The sequence below is a fragment of the Rhinopithecus roxellana genome, chromosome 6 (genome assembly GCF_007565055.1).
Source record: "Rhinopithecus roxellana isolate Shanxi Qingling chromosome 6, ASM756505v1, whole genome shotgun sequence".
NCBI classification, from domain to species: Eukaryota; Metazoa; Chordata; class Mammalia; order Primates; family Cercopithecidae; genus Rhinopithecus; species Rhinopithecus roxellana.
This window is the reverse complement of record NC_044554.1, coordinates 71,256,495-71,275,346: the sequence shown is the minus strand read 5'-3', so window position 1 is coordinate 71,275,346 and position 18,852 is coordinate 71,256,495. Positions and strand designations below refer to the sequence as shown.

Sequence of the window (18,852 nt, the reverse complement as noted above, 5' to 3'; positions counted from 1 at the left end):
AGAAAGGAGACCCCTGGACTCTGTAGAACCTGGGCCCGTGATGTGGTGGATTCTCCACATCAACAGCCCTGGGGGGAGAGCGTGGGCCGGAGTAGGGGCCAAGATGCACCTGAGGCCTGCGGGGCTGGCCGCACTGGCCCCGGGCCTGGCGAGGTGGTGGAGTCCGAGGCGGCGAGGCGGAGACCCCGGGGCCCGCTCCCCCCAGTCGCCCTCCCAAGATGTGGCCCCGCTGCAGTAGCACTACTGTGCTGGGCTGTGAGTTTGTCTGGCAGCTTCTACTGAGCAGCTAATAGTATAACAACCCGGCTTTGATAAATCTGAACTAATTACCCCTCTTAATTAAAGTCTTTAGCAGTTGTTTCACTGTTTTGGCAAGAAAACAGGAGAGACTTGCAGTTAGAAACACCAGAGCCCGAGCTCACAGCGGAGCCGCTGATTAACACTTGAAGCATTTCAAGGACCTGGCACCCGCCACAGTTTGGTTTTCATCCATGTTTCCTCCTTGAATGGAAGTATATTCGTCTATAAACATATATACACATGTAAAAACACAGAGGCTCCCTTTGCCAGCTGTGTATAAGTCAGTATGTGCCTTCAGGATGCAAACAATAGACACCTGTCTATCTATGATTGTAATGTGTTTGAGGAGATGTACGTTGCATACAGCTACCGGATATGTTGTTCCCGTTTAACTGTGCACTGCGAACATATCAGGTGGTCCAAGCCAAATTTGTGTTTCTGTTCGAAAACTCCATGTCTTCTGCTTCTGAAATTTACCAGATTTCATAACTTTATCCAAAGGTGTAACCATTTTTTACACCTTTGCACTTGATAGATTTTCAGACGAAAACATTAAGTATTATTAATCCAGGGTTTTAGATTTTAAAAAGGAGGATGGATGAGGGGGTCACAGTTAGGAATCTTTAGCTGAATAGTATGAACAGAGCCCTAAAGTTTGTTGATTAAATAAGCATGTTCCAAGTATTTATTTCCAACAGTCAATGAATCAATTTTCACGTGCAATAATCAAAACAAAATTCAAAATCATCCATAATGAACCACCCTTATCTAATGTGTATGTGTGTGTGCTCACGAATGTGGAATATACCCCTATGGGCGCACACATCTATGTGTGTATAGATGACATACACACAGTGTTTCGTTACTTCAGGAAAGGAGGAAATGATAAACATCCTGCAGACATCTTGAGACGGGAGAATCAACACAATGGAAATATATACAATAATAAAATTAAAATGATGCAGCATTCCCGGGTAGAATAATACAGATCTCAATAAATATAGAAGAAATTTGTTTAAACAAAACAAAACAAAACAAAACAAACACCATCTCCTCACCCAAGATGAAAAGTCTTTCCAAATTAAAAGAAAAACAGAAAACAAACAAAACCCTCCAAGTTTTTCATAATTGTTAGTGCCTATATAGAATATAATACACAAAACCATTTAGCAGGTGCATGCAAGAGGCGAAAGGCCAAGGGACGCAGAGGCTTCTGGTTGGCCCTAAAGTGTGGGGCCCAACATGCGCCGGGGTCTGCAGAGGAACTCGGACCACGAGCTCTAGTCTGCCGCTGTCTCAGCGTGGGGGCCCGGCGGAGGCTGGGAGGAACCCTGGCCTCGATCACTGGTGGCCCTGGTGGAGCCCGGGCTGCAGGGGCCCGGGGGTTGGCAGCGGCGACTGCAGAGGAGGCAGCGTCACCGGCGGCGGCTGCTGTAGCGGGGGCGGCGGTTCAGTGCCTGGTTCGCCAGCTGGCGTGCGGGCCAGCCCTAGGCTGCTGTCGTGCAGCTTGCGGACATGCTTCTTGAGGTCAAAGTTCCTGCAGAAACCCTTGCCACACGTGGGGCAGGTGAAAGGCTTCTTGTCGTTGTGGGTGTGCATGTGGAAAGTGAGGTTGTAAACCTGGTGGAAAGCCTTGTTGCAGATATTGCACTTGAACTGCTTCTCCCCGCTGTGGGTCAGCTTGTGGTTTTTGTAATTCCCTGAAACACACAAATGACAGAGATGTGGTTCTGAAAAAAAAAAAAAAGAGAGAAAAAAGACCCTAAAAAGGGAGGAGCAGACACGTCTAAGGTAGCGCCAGGCAAGCAGAAGAACCGCCACGGGTCCCACAACCAGTGCAGGGCTGCTATCCGTGCCTGCACTTGTCTCCCAAAGTTTATTTACAAACATCGCATCAACGGTGATGCTGTTTCCTTTAAATTTTAATACACATTTATCAGTCCAATTACATAGAATCAGAGCATGCAGTTAAAAAATATACCCTTGTTTTATGAATCATGCCTTTCTCTAATACTAATCAGACTTCGGGTAGGGGGTTAGAATGGCAACAAATGCGCCACATAACTACACTTTAAACATCGTCTTCTAAAACATCCCGAAAATATTAAGTATCAGTTTTCGTAAGACTAACCATGAGAGACAACATTTCCTGGTTTCCATACCTTTTTGATGAAACCCTTTGCCACAGAATTCACACACAAACGGTTTGTAGCCCGCGTGTATTCGGGTATGAGTGTTTAAAGTGGAACTTCTATTAAATGCTTTGCCACACTGGTTACATTTGTGAGGTTTTTCCTAAGCAAGAGAAAGGAAAAGCAGAGACATTTAGATATTTTCTAATTATGTGAAGTTTTGCAAGCTCAAAACACAGTAATGCTTAAACACTTTCAAGGCAGAACAAAAGCAAACAATATATGGTATTCACCCCTGTTTAGCTAGCACGTTTTAAACGACCCTTATCCTAAAGACTAAGGCTTTATCGACTGTTTTTCTGCAAACATTTCCGAAGCAAACTAGGTGAAATTGAGACAGATGAACACACCTGCGTGTGAATGATCTTGTGCCTGCACAGGGTGCTTGCTTGCCTGAAACCTTTTCCGCACACTTTGCAAACGAAGGGTCTGGCTCCTGTGTGCACTGGCATGTGACGGGTTAAGTTATAGTGCGCATTAAAGACCTTAAAATTAAACACACGTAGAACAGGTTAGCCGAACAAGTAACTTTGAAATCAAACTGGGCAGAGGGAGGGTAGGAGGAAGAGAATCTTACAAAAAGTGTATACAAATAATTACCCCCAAAATACTAAAAAGGGAGGAAGGAAAGGAGGAGGGAGGGAGGGAAGGAAGGAAGGAAGGAAGGAAGGAAGGAAGGAAGGAAGGAAGGAAGGAAGGAAGGAAGGAAGAAAGGAAGGAAGGGAAAGGATCTCCGTTTTGCATAGTACTTGCCTTTCCACACACTTCGCAAGTGAAAACTTTGGGCTTGGCGTTAGGAGAGCCTCGGCTGAAGTCCGAGGTTTTGAACGCGATTTTTTCCGACAGAAGCTGGGCGCTTTCTTTCATGTAATGCTGCAGCTGAGCCTGGGACAGGTCTTTGAACGCTACTCCAGAAGGGTATTTCTCCACCGCCGGGACCACCAGTTTATTCCTTTCGGCTAAATACGTTTTTGGCTGCGGGTGCAAAGGGGAACTGAGGAAGTAGGAGGCCACCGGGTGGATGTTCACGCCGGCTGCCGGGTGGCACGGGCCGTCACCTCGGTTCAGGTAGCACAAGGTGCCCATGGCGTGGAATGAAGAGTGGTTGACCACACGCGGCCTTACCAGCTTGTACTGCTGAAGCGGCAGCGCGTCGCGGGCCAGGTCGCCCTTGAGACTCAGTGCGCAGTTGAGCAGGTCGCTGCAGCTGAATGCCGGCCCCGAGGGCACCGCCGCAGGCGCAGCCGGGGCCTCCAGACTGGCCTTCCGCGGCTCGGAACTCGTCACTCCTGCCTTGGGGCTCGTGTCGTACGCCACAGGCACGAAGGGGATCATGCAAGGGATCGACGAGTTGAGATGCAGAGAGTGCTTGGGTTCCCCCTTGGGTAAGGCTCCCTGCAGGAAGTGGGGGACTGGCAGGGCCTTGGGCTCGGGGGTGCGCGCCATGATTCGTTCAATGGAGAAAGCCAAGGGTTTGGACGTGCTCATCATGTTGCCCGGAGCTGGAGCAGTCGCTAACATTTTGGTAGTCGCGTTGTGGCAGCTACTGTCCATGTCTGAGTCGCCAGCGTCCGTCAGCCGGGGCTGGCTGCGCCGTCCGTTGCCTTGTTCCCTGCTTGTCACAGACCTGCGGAGAGGGGGACGGGCACCATCACCACCAGTAGCCTCCTCCTCCTCCTCCTCCCCAGCATCACCAGCCGAACCTGCCTGCCCAGCCCAATGGACTCCTGCCAGCCCATCGCAGAGTTCTTGGCGCACCAATGACTCGGGGACAATCACTACTTATTTCTATCAATAGAAAGTGTTGTGTCAATAACGCAGCCAAGATCTCGCCAATCGTTAACTTCCAAGAGGAGAAGGTAAACTAGATAATTGCTCAATTCGCTTCCAACAGTCAACAGGAAAACTTTTTTTTTTTCCTCTGCAGTCAGTAGCTACTTTTCATTGGTGAGTGAGGTTCCCCGCCCAGAAAAGGCGGGGGCGCATTCACCCGCTTGGCGCGCCCTCCCCTCCGCGCATACACTCTGCCGCGCACACTTCACTACCCTCCGCCCTCCCCCACCCCCACCCCCCTTTTGCTTCCTCTGTCTTTCTAATTCTCAATCTGCTTAACCAGGCTTTAGAGGCCAAGCAAATCTGAGATCAATTTTCTCGTTTAGCTCTAAGTGACATCATCTAAAATCATTGTGCAAGGGCTAAATAAGGAAACGGAGTCTAATTCAGGGGCAAACGCCAGGCTATATTTATCAAACGCCAAGCTCCAGAAAGCCTCGTCCAGGAAGCCTAGGCGGCGAAATCCGAGGTTTCGCTGCTTGGTTCCGCTGGGCCAGGCCCGGCCGGGGTGGGCCGGGGTCAGGTCTGTGGCACCTCCCCAGACCTCTTTCTTCCTCCAGGGCTCGGGGTTGCCCGCTCCCGGAATCCCAGAGTCTCCGCGGCCCGAACTGAGTCTGGACCGTTGAGAAGACGCCAGCAGGTAACTGGCCTCTTAAAACGCCCCTGAGAATTAAAAGCCTTGGGAGGCTTGTTAAGTGTTTGTGGTTTTGTAAAGGCAATGCCCGCTGCAATCGGCCTGGGAAAGTCGCACTTTCATCCACAAAGTTGAGGAGTTGCAAGGTATAATCGGGTGTCACACCACAAGAAACCTTGACTCGATCGGACCGCACCCAGGATACACACAGACGCGCGCGCGCGCACGCTTCTGAGTTTACATTGAGAGTCTGGAAAAAGCATTTCTTTCTTAAGTACCTGCGCTCAGCTAGAGCTCTCCCGGAGCATTTTAAATACTGAATGCCGAGCGGAAAAGGGAAACAGAATGTATTAATCCCCACGCCGGCTGCCGGTGTCTGCAAGCCTCCTCTAAGCAGCGCAGGCTGCAGCCTGGGTGTCTGTGCGCATCAAAGAGACTTGCCGGCGCCGGAGTTGTGTCCACAGCTACACTTGTGCCTCCCAAAGAGCGCGCGTAGAGACCATTTCCCGTGCAACGACCCCCAGCCGAGAACTCGCCGGGTGTGGCGCCTTGGCCCAAACTCTTGGGGCGGCGCGGTGGAGTCCGTGGAAGTTTCCGGAAAGACGCCTGTGGCTGCAGCTCAGACTGTGCTGGTTCCCGCCGCTCAGGCAAGAGAGTCCAGGAGCGCGCTGGAAGCTGCGGCGCGCACCTTCCCCGGCGCAGTCCCTTGCCAGCCGGCGATCACGCAGAGCTGAACCCCGGAGCTAGGCGCTCATGGAGGGCTGCACAGAGTTGGAAGACGCGGCAGCTGTGACCTGGCGTGAGGAGGCCAAGGGAGCTCACAGAACTGCAAGCAAACGGCGATGGGGCCTGGACCCTGAAGTGAGTGGCCGACCGCAGCAGCTCAAGGTGCCATCTGCATGGTGAGTTAACCCCACGTGGCTGTGAAACAGGTGGTGGCGGGTGTCAGGTATTGGGCCAAGTGTAGTGGGGCGTCCTTCTGCTAGAGCTCTGAAAAGGGTTGGCCCCGGAAGGCTGGATAACGGCGGACTAGAAACCCTGGGATTATTAAGTCTCTGTCCAATTTCACTCAAAGATAAGAAACTGGACCTTAAACGAAGGAAACTGACCTCAAAGTATTCCCTCCTCTCTACCCCATTCTCAACACATGCCAGACAAGCCACCCGGTCCCCTCCGCCCCTCTCTAGCTTTCCGCGAAAATCAGTTCCGCCTTTGCCCCAAGAGCCAAGAGGAGTGGAAAGGAAGAGAGCTTGGGCTGGGAACGCGCCTGATGTTTAACAGAAAGGCAGCGGCGCTGGGTGGGTGGTGGGAAAACTCAGAGGCTGAAGAAATGGGGGAGGGGGAGTGAGTCCTACTGGAAGTTGAGGACAACCAAGGGGCAAGACGGGGGAGAGGTCTGGCTGAATACGACCAGCTTCAGCAGCTAGGCCTGGGAATGCCTCGTTTCAGGTCGCGAGTTGGTTTCAGACTGGGGCAACTGATGCAGCAGAGAAGGGCAGAGGGCCCGGAGGGAGCAGGCAAAGAGGCACTACACTCCCGGGCGGCGCTTTGGAACCGTCCTTGGCCTGGGTGCGCCTACTCTGGATTCGCCCAGGCTGCAGATGTTCTTTCCTTTTGCTGGGGCCAGGGGGCATAGCACCTGGGCAGAGCAAGCGAAGAGGCGCCACACCCCCGAGAGGCGCTCCGGACTTGTACTTGGACCGGGCGCAGACACTCAGTATTGGTCAGCGCTGGAAATTTTCTTTCCTTTTGCTGTTGGGGCCGCAGAACTAGACTCCTCCTTTCCCCTGCTCAGACAAAGGGCACGGGAAGGGCTTTGCTGGGGCAAAGGGGGGTGGGGAGGTTCTCTGTCCCACGACAGATGGGTCGCGGTTAAGACTTTAATTGCTGACTTTTGGTCCGGATCAGATTCCTTTTCCTACCTGCCACTTCCCAACAGCGAAAAAATCCCCCTCCTGCTGCACTCCTCCGCCACAGGGCTAGGTTGAAAGAAAAAAGCCAAGAAGCGCGAAACAGCCCGGCTCTGGAAGACTTTAGAGAGTCCAGCTGACTTGTGCACAATTCGCCGGCCTCTGGAGCCTTACCTGCCTTCTTGACTGAATGTCACCAGTTTGTTTTATGCTTGTGGTGTGTCCCTCCCTCTCCCCTTTTTCTCCTCCCCCTCCCCTCTCCTTAACTGGAAAAGAGCCTTTATTTGACCTCTGTAAATTTCTCCTTTGGTGTATACAAAACTAAAAAGGAAAAAATACTGGCTAAGAGGTATGCATGCTTTGTATAGTTTATATTTCAACAGTTTGCTTTTCACTGGTCTTTTCAGGATTTGCCCTTTTGGCAAGTGTTTGAAAATGTCATTTGAGTTAACACAAATATGGCAAAGCATCAATTATACTCTTCCTTTAAGATGCCCTTGAGTTTACTAAAGACTGAAAAGATGCTTTACAACTCCAGGTCTTGATATCCAACATTTGTTAATTTTTTCAAAACCTAACCAAAAACACATGTTAATTAGCAATACTATCTCTATTAAATAAGAATTGTCATAAAACACAAAATGTATTTAGAAAGGGCTTCTGTCTTACTGTCCAATCTGTCCAGTGCTTTATTTACAAATATATTTGAAAATGACAAAAAAAGCAATAAGAACAGAGTATATTCAGCAAATTCAGAAGCTTTCAAAATGTTTCAACAGAAGTATTTTTTAATTTACTAAAACAAATGCAAGGGAGCCTTGTTTGTTAATGACAAAATAGAAACTCTTACAGTTTCTTTCGATTTTCTTTGAGAATCCTATAATCCCTCTTTTTTTTTTTTTTTTCTGAGAACTGATAATTAAGTGTGCCTCCCCTTTCCATCCACGGAAAGGCAGTATTTATAACCTCAAATCCTGATGGAAGGCGAGTTTAAGTGTATAGTTTGTCCTTTATGAAATATCCTGAGGAAGTCACAGCAGTTCATAATATAAAGAGGCCAGATAACAAACTCTGTGTTAAGATCTATTTTAGAAATAGGAAAAAGTCCTGTTCTTCTAAAGTAATTTAAAATTCTCTTTCTAAGGAATCTAATTTTGACTTCAATACTTTCTAAGCTGTGTTCTTGCTATTACTAAAAAACATGCATAATTTTCACAGGCTTTTTGTTGAAGTCCCTATCACAAGCAAATGCAGTTTCTGCCTATGGTTACTGCAATTTAAAATTAAAGGTAATAAGATAACAGAGCCATACATTACCAAATAAGCCATAATCTCTAATCTCTTGTTCCTTGATATGCCACAAAATGCTATTGATTTTTTTTAATTAAAAATGGATTGGAAAATATTATAACTAATTCCACTTTCTGCCTAGTTCATTGACTTGTCCCTGGTCATGTTTTTAGAGTTTTCTGGCCTGTTCAACATCTCTGACCCCTAGCCCCTTCACCAAGAACAACAGTCTGCTTTCTCTTTGCTTTAGCTTGTGAGCTAAGGGAGGGGAGACGAAGGCATTATTATTATTCTAACATCACCCCCCACCCCAGCCCTGACACTCAAGCACATCTACACTTTTTCCTGTTTAATACATAGCACCAAATGCAACATACTGTGTTTCTAGAAGGAAAAACACATTTTTAAATTCCTCTACATTTTCTGCTCATAGTCTTTATCTCTGGTTGGTCTTTGGTTATTTCTTTTGGTGTGTGATGGAGGGAGGGTGATGGGATGGGACACAAATAGCAAAGGTCTATAAGGTTCAAGGAAAGAGTTTTTGAGTACCTCAGATTACTTAATACACAACGGGAACTAACTTTCCAGCACATTAGTAAACATTTTGGCAACAAGTTCAGATTTAAGGCTACCAGTGTGCTTTTAGTTAGTTTGGTAGCAAATAAAGAATTCTTGCTAATTTCCCAAAGCCTGTGAAGGAAAATATCACAGGTTGTAAGTGTGGGAAGGGTTGGTTAACTCACAGAGCCCTCCTCTCTTTGGGGGAAGAAGTGTGAGGGTGGGTTGTTTGTCTCTAGACCTTTGTTGTTACTATTTCTTTTATATTAGAATTTCATTTAAACCCAGTGAAATTATTTCTCTCAAAACAGCATTTACATAGCAAATCAGTTTGTAAAAGAAAATGAAGAGCCCAAATGTGAGAGCTGTTAATGAGGCAGCAGGCAATGCAGACAGCGATCACTTGGACTCAGTTTGTTTTTGACCCTCCACTAATGCTGAGATTTTTCTCACCCATTCCCACAGGCCTGTGAGGTGTCCCTCCAGACTGAGAGGCTACGACTCAGGGCTGGACTTTGTGGAAAAAAGAAGTTTATAAAACAACCCAGTTTATCCAACCTTTACTGTGGAGCAACAGCGTCAAGCAACAAAACCCAGCAAAGTTTTGCTTGTCACTTACAAGGGTGTTACTGAAATCTGGAAGGTGAACAATTAGAAGATAGCCCAAACATGCTCTATTGCTCTACACTGAAATACTTGCCTCCAATGATAGAAAAAAGTTTTTGTGCAATTAGTTGATTAGCGTTTTGCAGCAGTCCCTAGACAATTTTAAAGACATTTTGTTTGTAGTCAAAATTAAACACACACACACACACGCACACACACACAAACCATATTCAAGACACAGTTCGACTCTTTCCTTGACACTACCCACGAGGTTTGAAGCATTTTTGGATGTTATTTTCAAACTTCCTTTAGTGATCCCATGAAATACAAGTCGATAATAGAAATTCAAATAACACAGAACAAAGAACTTAGAGACCACAGAGCTTAGAGAAATGGAGAAGCAGTGGAGGTAAATACAAATCCTTGATCCAGAAATCTGTAAGAACCGCTTATAAATTCAGTTACCTCCTGAACTCCGACCGATGGCCACTCCGGCCCGGGAGCGCCCCGCGCCGACCCGCTGGCCTTGGCCGTCTCAGCCTTCATTATCGCTGCGGCCTCTGCGCCCCCTGCCCCCGGCTGCCCAGGGGAACCAAGTTCCCGCTGCTGGCGTAGGGGCAGAGGAGCCCCGCCTCATTCTGGATTCGCTGGCCAGCGCAGAACCACTTGAAAAGAAGCCCGAAGTGAAACAGAAAAGCTGAAAACTTCCCAGCTGGGCTCTCCACTTCTCGGTTCTCGCTCACGAGTTCCAAACAGTTAAAACGACATTGGCAAGGCCGAGGGCCACCGAGCTCTGTGAGACTCCCATGGAGGGGCCAGGAACGGTAGCTCGAGAAGCTTGGAGGCGGCGGTTGGGAGTTGGGGCGCAACTTCAGTGACTGGGCGCCGCGGCGGTGCTGGGATTTCCAAGCGTCTGGCTCCCGGGGTCGGTCGACGCGGCGCTGCCTTCGATCAGGTCCCGTCGACCTCGGGCCTCTGGACCACCACCGCTCCGGCCGGCCCGGCAACCCATCCCGGGCGCGATCGCGCTCCTCCCCTTCTCCTCTGCATTCCCGCAGGTCCTGGGGCGGCTCCATCCCCCCAAGGCGGGGAGATGGCAAGGGAGGCTCCAGAAAGTTTCGGGAGGGGGCGCCGGATTCGGTTTAAGAGACCGCGTAACAGATGGTGGAGAGCTCCTGGATGAAAGTTTTTGAACAGGCACTAGCTAATAGACTTGCTTTGACCACTCAGGGTGTAATTGAAGGGTCATTTAATCTAGATGCAAGGTGAAAGAAAACAGGCCCAGGGGTGTGGCATACCTAAAGGAGGAACTAGAGCATCTTTTCACTAGGTTTGCCTGTCATTTTGACTTTCCTGGAAAATAAGTTCTCAAGTCAAATTTTAAGAATGTCTGAGGAGTATCTCTGAGTATCTCTTCCAAAAACCTTTCGTGAATTTTTTAGCCGACATCCTTCCTCCGAGAATCCTCCCTTTGAAGCCCTTTGGCCTGTGCTTAAGAGTAGTTGGGGTCACCTGATGGTCCCAAAGATACTTTTCTAACTAGATTCTCCTGTTTAAGACCTTAACAGAAAGGCCTTTCTACCTTCCCTTCTTTGGCTTTACTCTCCAATTCGTCCTTTCATTTCCGAGTTCTCCCGGTCAATCTCCTCTAAAAAGAAGATTTCATGGCTGTTCGAAGAGGGAGATACCCCGTGGCCACGTTCCGCCGGCCTTCACAGCCTCTGTAAAAGAGGAAGCACTCAGCCACTGGCCGGCCCTCTTTTCTTGATGGAAGTGGATGCTATTCTGTTTCCTCCCTTCCCGCCCTTAGGCCTCTCCCAGACCAGATTCTGCACGCCTTGTGCGTGTTTCAAGAGTTGAGCTCTAAGATCCACTCTGAGAAAATCCCAAGAAGATCCTTGATCCATCATTAAGAAATCTTACTACCTTTTAAAATGTGATTGCCTTCTCACTTTAAATTAATTTGGAAGGTTTTTTTTTCTCTCTCTCTTTCCACTGTCTCCTCTTAATTCAAGTTCAGTTAATTCTTTGAATTCACTAACAGTGGGCCTGCCCTCATACTTTCTCAGTAGTCCCACACAGAGGAAAAGTCTCCGGGAAACAACGCGAAGCGTTAAGCGCCCCACGCGAGTGTTGACGCTGGCAACTCGCAAACAGCATCCCGCGGCCACGGTGACCCGAGGGGCCGGCTGGCTGACGTCACGAACGCGGCCAGCTGCGGGTCCCTGGGCTGCAACCACGGCCTCTGGCTCCTGCCGGCTCTTTGGGTCGAGGGTGGGGAGGGAAGTTGAGGTCTGGGGTAAAAAGCCGGAAAAAGAAAGGAACAAGGCTGAGAATCATTCAAAGATTAAATGGGGTCGGCTCCTGTTGCTTGCGAAGACAGATGAGGAGGGGGAGAGTTGAGGGGTTGGGAGGGACCCTCCTTTACCTAACCTTGTGATTCACAGCTTCTCAGAAATTTACATAATACAAGGGTGTAGATGTAAACCTAAAGGACAAAAATAATAATTCAACAGCACATATTTCATTTTCGCACTATGGGCCTGGATATGTTCCCGGTGTTGGCACATTAGCTGATTTTCAGAGCTTTTTACTCACAACAGAGAATATCTGAACTCTCATACCACTGTTGAAATGAGAGGAAAGGAAGGAGAAAAAAGGGAGAGAAAGAGAAATTGGCTTTAATGATGTTGATTTAGATTTCTGAATAATGGTGAATGATTTTTTTAAAACTTTAGAGCATATGTTGTGTACAAAAGGTGCAGGCATGATAATAATTGGGGTCCTTCACTCTCCAAAGTATCTATTTCCTTTTTATTTGATTGGCATGAGCGTTTCATTTTAAAAGCAAAGTCATTGCCCTTTAATAGGAAATTCCAGTTTATTATTTCCATAAATAAGTGAAGGCCACAGTCTCTCCTGAAAGAGAGACCCTGCTGTCAGCTCAACTCCCACTTGCCAACTCAAATAGAGGACGGCGAAGTAAACTACAGTAGCAGCAAAATACATGTGATTGCTGTATTTGCTTTTTGAATCCCCCTAACCCCTCCTTCCCACGTTTGAACTCTTCTAGATGCCACCAGTAATTCAAATTTTGGAACTCTGTTTGCAGTCCCCCTGCCCCCAATTTCCCCTTGGGACACAGGGCAAAAGGAAAGTCAGGGGCAGGGATGGTAGGATCCCAGTATCCCCTTATTTTAGTTAAGAGGGGCAGAGGCTCAGGTGCCCTTTGGTCTTTTTCACTGTGCCTCCTTCAAGTAAGCCTGACTCCCATAGTCACTTGGAAGCTAACTGGCACCACAGTGGGTGCGCAATTGAGCCCTTCACTCTTATTGTTTCAGTATGGGAGTAGTGGTGGCTGGAGGTCAGAAATAGGAAAGAGATTTCTTCTCCCTTCTTTGCCTTCTGAATTTTAGTTTTTTGGGGCTCCCATTTCTCTGCAAAATACATGCCCAAAGTTGGCCATATTCTCTAACATTTCATCTAATCCATCAGTAGTTTGCAGTTATTTAAAATAAATTTATAAAGATTTTAATTTAAAACATATAAGTTGGAACGTAAGATGAGAAAATGTGACCTTTTCTTCCAAAAAGTATGCTATCTATTCTGCCCCCACCTCACCACTAATATTGCAGCCTTGATCAAGGGTAAAATATAATCCCTCTTTATTCACCCTGTTCCTCAGTATCCTTTTAAAGCTGGATTCTTCAATTATCTGTTGAAATTGAGAACAACTGGTCTTTCATTCTGAGAAAAGTCTTCATAAACACTCAGAAGGCCAATTTGTCTCAGACATTTTGAGAATGAGAATAAATGTTGCTAGTTTCCGGTGCTGTCTTGGCACTCCAGCCCAAGTACCCCGACTTGAGGAAGGCCACACAGCTAGTGAACTTATTGAGTAGTGGATAGTGGTAGTTCCCCTTTGTTTTGTTTTTCTGTAAAATGGGATTAAATAAAAGCCCCCTTCATTTAGAGGAGACATGGACATAGAAAAGAAATTTTAAAATAAATCCGCTTTACATATGAAAAGCTATCACCTTTTAAAAAAAGTTAGCTATAAATTTTTCCAAAATATTATTCAGACAATTGGACTTAAAAACAGTTCCTCTGCTCAGTGATAGATTTCAGGATAATCACATGGAAATGTTAAAAATATACGCAGGAATCATATTTGCTATGTATTTTTCACAATCTCAAGCACTTTCCTTGTCCTTAGATGTCTGCTCTCCCACATTCAGTACTGTGTTCCTGGGGAACACTTTCTTCTGTAGATTCAGGAATTAACCTTGACAAAAGCTTTTCAAAAAAATCCCAGTTTGAGTAAAGCAGATTTCATTTAAGAAGTGGTTATGCATTTGTGAAATTAATGAACTTTCCATAGACTATTGTAATTTTATGAAAGAACACACCTAGTAATTACATGAAGTAACAAAAGAAATAAGTAAATGACAGTGAATAAGCTTCTTGAATGCAGCAACTTTGAAGCTGTTTTAAAAAATTATTACCCAGTCGTTCAGCAGGCAAGACCTACCAAAAGCCCTACTCTCCCACAATCTGCCCACTCAGTCTTTCCATGTTTCACTTTCCACTTTTTGGGATTCAGTCCTGTTAGGTTCTGATGTTTTACCACGCAACTTTCTTTACTGAAACATTTTCTACCTCCCTACCAAAATCTCCTTCTGAAGTTACAATTGGTTTTGCTTCCTTGGCATATTAAGGAAATGCCATATAGAAGAAACTTTAGCATTTCTTCAGCATTTAATCAAGTTTTCTTTTTTTCAATTTCACCCAAAAGAGATGAAGAGATGTTATTTGTAGGGAGAGAAGAGAGATGTAGTGCTAAAGAGGAAATCATTGATTTAGAGTAGAGAAGAATTTGACTCACTACTTTAAATTTTTGCACAGGGAAATATTGATGTCATTTATGTGTAGGGGCTCTATAAACAACCCTAGGCCAGGGTTATGGGAAGAGTAACTGCCTTGTCTGATGGTTCTTGAAACCAACTCTTCACTTCCTCTTGATATGAGAATCATTGATCTTAGGGAGAGTCAACGGAGGCAGAGATTGGGGACAAGTCTAGAATACATTTATTAAAAAATGAGCACACAAATACAACTATCCTCACTGCAAAATTGCAAAGCAGAGGGAGATAAAAGACGTTATCATATTGAGTCACTGGGTCTAGGACTCAGAAGCTGCGGCTGGGTACTTTAAAGAAATGACTGGGGTGGAGACCACCAGTCCGGTTAAAAAAGTGGCTCCAGCCCCAGCCGGGCACCGTCTCTTTCCCTTTCCCGACGAGTATTCAGTTTCTACCTCCCCAAGGCCACAGCGTGCTGGACCCCCGGACCGCCAGGACGCGCGTCTCGTGTGCCACCGATGTACTGGGTTGTGACCCTGGAGCGCACCCTTGCCCCACCCTGTGCCGCCGCGTTGCTCAAGTGTTCCTGGAAGCCTGAAAGTACTGCAGTCCAGCAACTCCGGGCAGGAGTCGGTGCTGGCAGTCGTCCTAAACGCCTGGTCTCGCTCTCTCTCTCTCTGTCTCTCTCTCTCCCCCTCTCTTGCTTGGTTGCCGCAGCTGGGGCCACCTTGAAGCGTGTGGCCCCCCTCTGACTTTCTCTCTCGGTTCCGCTCGCAGTTTGCAAGTGCATCCTTCTGTTGCATCCCTGAATTGGGACGCAGGACATCGTTCTATGCTCCTATAAGCTTCGGAAAATATTAATGAACACAATTTGCACCTGAAATTCCCTTGAACTCAACCCACTGACCACAATAGCCGAGGCCTGAGATTCCTCGCTTGTGGTCTGGCACCTCCTGGATCATCCCCGTCCCATTTCAGAGCCCCTGACCAGCATAACCTGCAAGTGTACTCAATAACACATCTCTAGCTACCTCCCTTCCCAACCGCAGCTACAGGGGCTGCTGTTAGAGATGCGGGCCCTTTCTGAGACCAGAGTTAGCTTGACCCTCCCCGTCTCCTCCTCTTCTCCCATCGGGCTGGCCATATATATAACCAGAGAACTGGACAATTCTAGCCAGTTCACAGACACGCCAGGGGCTAGGCTGAAGATCCTCAGAGCTGCCTGTGATCCAAAAGGACCCTGTGCCAACCCCAGAGAGAATGGCTGGTGAGACAGGTGGTGCATGTTGGCAGAGGCAAGCCTCCCACGATTTCTTTCGAATCCATTCGTACATTAAGAAACAGCTAATAATGGCCACCATTTATGACGTCTCTAATCTTTCCAGCAACCATCCTTATGAAATGCCCATTTTACAGAGAGGTTGAGTAACTTGTCCAAGTCCACAGGGCTCAGACTTGGGGAAGAGATGTGGTTACTAGTAACCAAACCCAGACTTTTCTGACACCAAACTCGGGGCTCTGCGGTTGTCCAAGCTGCTGTCAGGTACACCCAAATCTGGGTAGTAAAATCGGAGGTCTTCTTCACTTGGGAAACAGATCGAATTCTTCCCTCACCTCCTCATCTCTCGGTGGCACATGGTCGCACTCCAGTGACTACTCGCTGAAAGCAAATGAGCGGTTGACCCTCTAATGACATCTGGAGTCCAGGTTCAGAGTTTTGCTCCCGCCTCTACTCCCCTAATATTTTACTCAATGTCACAGAGGAGAACAGCTTAAGGCAGCCCTGCGCCTCATCTTCAATCCGAAGCTGGGGTATCCCAGAGAAAGGCTCTCCCTGAGCTCCTGCTGGGGCACTTGCCCAGCCACGCGCCTCGAGGGCGTCGCTGCTCTCAACCCTTCTCCGCGACTGCCCGGCCGCCCAGGCCTGTGGACGCGACTCCATCTGTAGCAAAGTTCGGGGGCCAAATGGGTCTGGGGTCTTTCTCGAAGGTTACTACGAGCAGTACTTGAAGGGAGAAGGAGGGGAACTAACGACTTCGTTTCCCTGCACAGTACTGGGATAGGGTAGCGGTGATGGTCTTGGGGGAACTCTGTGTAAAGACTGGATGACCACCGGCCTCCCGGAAACCCCACACGCGAGGCCTCCAACTTCTGCACAAAAGTGAGGTGGATGGCGGAGGGCTGTGGCGGGGTCTTGGAGCTGCTGAGAGCCGAGAGGCGCAGAGCGCAAGCTGGCAGGCTGGGCTGCTATCCCGGCGCGCAGATGCCCCGCCGCCAGTCGAGCGTGAACGTCTCTCCGGAACATCGATCTGTCACCTCCGTTTAAGGACCCGGACCGGGAAATTTTCATTTTCTGTTTTGGGAATAAGAAATAAAAGCGACCAAGCTCTTGCTCTAATCTCCCCCCGCGGGCCCTTCCACGCGGGCTGGCGGGGATCAGAAGGCCGGGTCCGAGCTCTGGGGCGCGGGGTTCCTGTGAACTCCCGGCGCACTCGGTCCAGTCCCCAGGCCCTCTCAGGAGGCAGACCGCGGCAGCGCAAAGGGGCTTCGAGGATCTCTGAGCAACGACGGCTGAGTGACCTCTTTCCCTCTCAAGCACACCTTCAAGGAGCCGGTGGACCCTCTCACCGCCGGTAGCTGAGGGCGGAGGGCGGCGCCAGGCCAGCCTGGACTGTGACCCTGGGTGGCGGGGTGGCAGCACATAGACGCTTTGTAAAAGCGTTTATTGCAAAAGAAGCGGGAACTCCCTTTTCCTGAGAGAGGGACAATGAGCAAGCACTAAAGGGAATTCAAGTGGAAAAATCAGTGAACACAAGAAGGACCCACTGCTGGAGACAAGAGATTTACATTAAGCTCTGTATGGTTCTTTCCCTTTCTGGGAATGGGCATTATTATTATTTTTTCTTCAAGTGTTTGAAGAAATTTTCCTTCTAGACGTATTATTTAACACACCGATTCTGGTTGGATGTTAGACGGTATTAGTTATTACCTCCTGCAACACTAAGCAAACTGTCCAAAGAATGTACCTGTTTGCCCTTCACCCAAATCATTTAGACGGTATAGCTATTTCTTTTTAGTTAAAATTAAGTTTCACTTAGAAAATTCTGCAAGAGTTGTTAGACTCTTGGCTAAATTCATTTTCTTAAAAAAATACTTTAAAAAGAGTAATAACACATAAGACGTGGCACCCTTTAATAGATGCTTGGGTATTCATCCTAATAGTTATACCCATCAATGAACAATTAAGTCATTTCAAGCACTTTGCAATTAGTTCAAACAATTTGCAGTTAGTTTGGGGGGAAAACTTAAAAATCACTTTTCATTCTTTTTCAGTTACTTTATGATTTTTTTCATACATCATTTTATGGATCAAAGGTTGGTCTCCAATTTTCTCATAAGTATGTAAGTAGCTCCACTACCTGCCTCTGACTGCTATTGCCTTTGCTTTGGAAGCCACTGTGGGTGAAGAGTAGGCAAGGAGCTTTTAGAAATCTCCTGGGTGTAGAAGGGAAGTAGCAGAGAACATAAAAATCTGGAAAGAACCTCAAAGGGGCTGACCAGCCAAGGGTGCCAGTGGGCAGGTTAAACATGCCAGGTCAGCAGCAAGAACCTCCAGGCCCCAAATACTTTCCCCTGCACCATCTGCTTTTCTTATTTCTGAATTCCATCAGCTATCATTTCTTAAATACACTTTTCTTTAACAAAGGCAGAATTTTAATACATTTGAGGTCATCACTTAGTCACACTTCAGGACAAAATGGATCCATTATTTGGAGATGATATGTATCAAGGAAATGGACATTTTATTGAAAGGAAAAGAAAGGTGGGTAATTACCAAGTACAGAGCAATCTGTGGTGGAACAGCAAGCTTGGGGATGGTGCCATTGGAAAGTTTGGGATAGCATGACTGAACATTTGAGGGCTTGGAGAAAAGACTATTTGGTGTGTGGATAAAGAAGAAAAGAAGGGAGAACATTCCCAAACGTCGTTTCAAAAACAGTAAGTTGGTAGAGTTAGTATCTAATCTTGGAAAAAGGAAGAAATTTCCTCCTTTTTTGTTTGTTATCTTACCCAGAAAATGAGCCAAAACAATGCTAAATAGTAACTGTAGATTAGATTTTTAAGGCTAGTCTAGATACCTAATGACCACTTATTTTACCATGGGAGAACAGAACTGGAGGTCCAAGTTTTTTCATTTCTAAAGTTTCAGAACAAACATTTTCACAAATTCAGGGATACCTCCACTTATTTTGCACTGACTTCATTTAAAAATTACTTATTAATAAATGCAGTAGCACAATCTGACAATATACTTTAGGAAATATTACAAAAATAATTCATAGAGAACTTACACAACATAATACAATTATCTTTCAAACCCTAGCAAGAAAATATTTTGAGAGAACCACTACTAATGTGAACTACTAGTTAACATTAGTAATATTACTATTAGTTAACACTGATTACTAATATTAATAATGAGTATGAAATATATACTTCCTCTGCTGTGGAAATATGCTGTCATAGTAATTCTTTTAACAATGTGTGTGCCTATTAGGTCCAAAGAACAGTCAGTGTTACTATCTTTTACTCATTTGATTAAAAACAAAATATTACAAAACAAAACAAACAAAAAACCCAAGAAACAAAAACACAGAGTCAGATAG

The 18,852-nt window shown here is 46.8% G+C and overlaps 2 protein-coding genes across 4 annotated transcripts; one reads left to right on the top strand and one right to left on the bottom strand.

Annotated features, from left to right (window-relative positions):
- Positions 1 to 960: 960 nt before the first annotated feature.
- On the bottom strand, positions 961 to 4,360 carry FEZF1 (FEZ family zinc finger 1). 2 transcript variants are annotated; one of them, XM_010368164.2, is made up of 5 exons: positions 3,618 to 4,360; positions 3,246 to 3,467; positions 2,843 to 2,977; positions 2,463 to 2,595; positions 961 to 2,000 (listed from the first exon to the last, which is right to left on the bottom strand). In XM_010368164.2, the coding sequence occupies exons 1-5, from the start codon at positions 4,044 to 4,046 to the stop codon at positions 1,642 to 1,644; spliced, it is 1,278 nt and encodes a 425-aa protein (XP_010366466.1). In that variant the 5' UTR covers positions 4,047 to 4,360; the 3' UTR covers positions 961 to 1,641. The 2 variants fall into 2 exon arrangements, with proteins under 2 accessions (XP_010366466.1, XP_010366465.1); XM_010368163.2 differs by having other exon boundaries at positions 967 to 2,000; positions 3,246 to 4,119; positions 4,196 to 4,266.
- Positions 3,267 to 9,669, top strand: LOC104666161. 2 transcript variants are annotated; one of them, XR_748519.1, is made up of 7 exons: positions 3,267 to 3,877; positions 4,181 to 4,351; positions 4,886 to 5,861; positions 6,114 to 6,257; positions 6,899 to 7,086; positions 8,088 to 8,158; positions 9,183 to 9,669. XR_748519.1 is itself a non-coding variant. In XM_010368165.2 (2 exons), the coding sequence occupies exon 1, from the start codon at positions 5,280 to 5,282 to the stop codon at positions 5,691 to 5,693; it is 414 nt and encodes a 137-aa protein (XP_010366467.1). In that variant the 5' UTR covers positions 4,518 to 5,279; the 3' UTR covers positions 5,694 to 5,861; positions 6,114 to 6,257. The 2 variants fall into 2 exon arrangements, 1 of the variants encoding a protein (XP_010366467.1); XM_010368165.2 differs by lacking the exons at positions 3,267 to 3,877; positions 4,181 to 4,351; positions 6,899 to 7,086; positions 8,088 to 8,158; positions 9,183 to 9,669 and having other exon boundaries at positions 4,518 to 5,861.
- Positions 9,670 to 18,852: the final 9,183 nt, after the last annotated feature.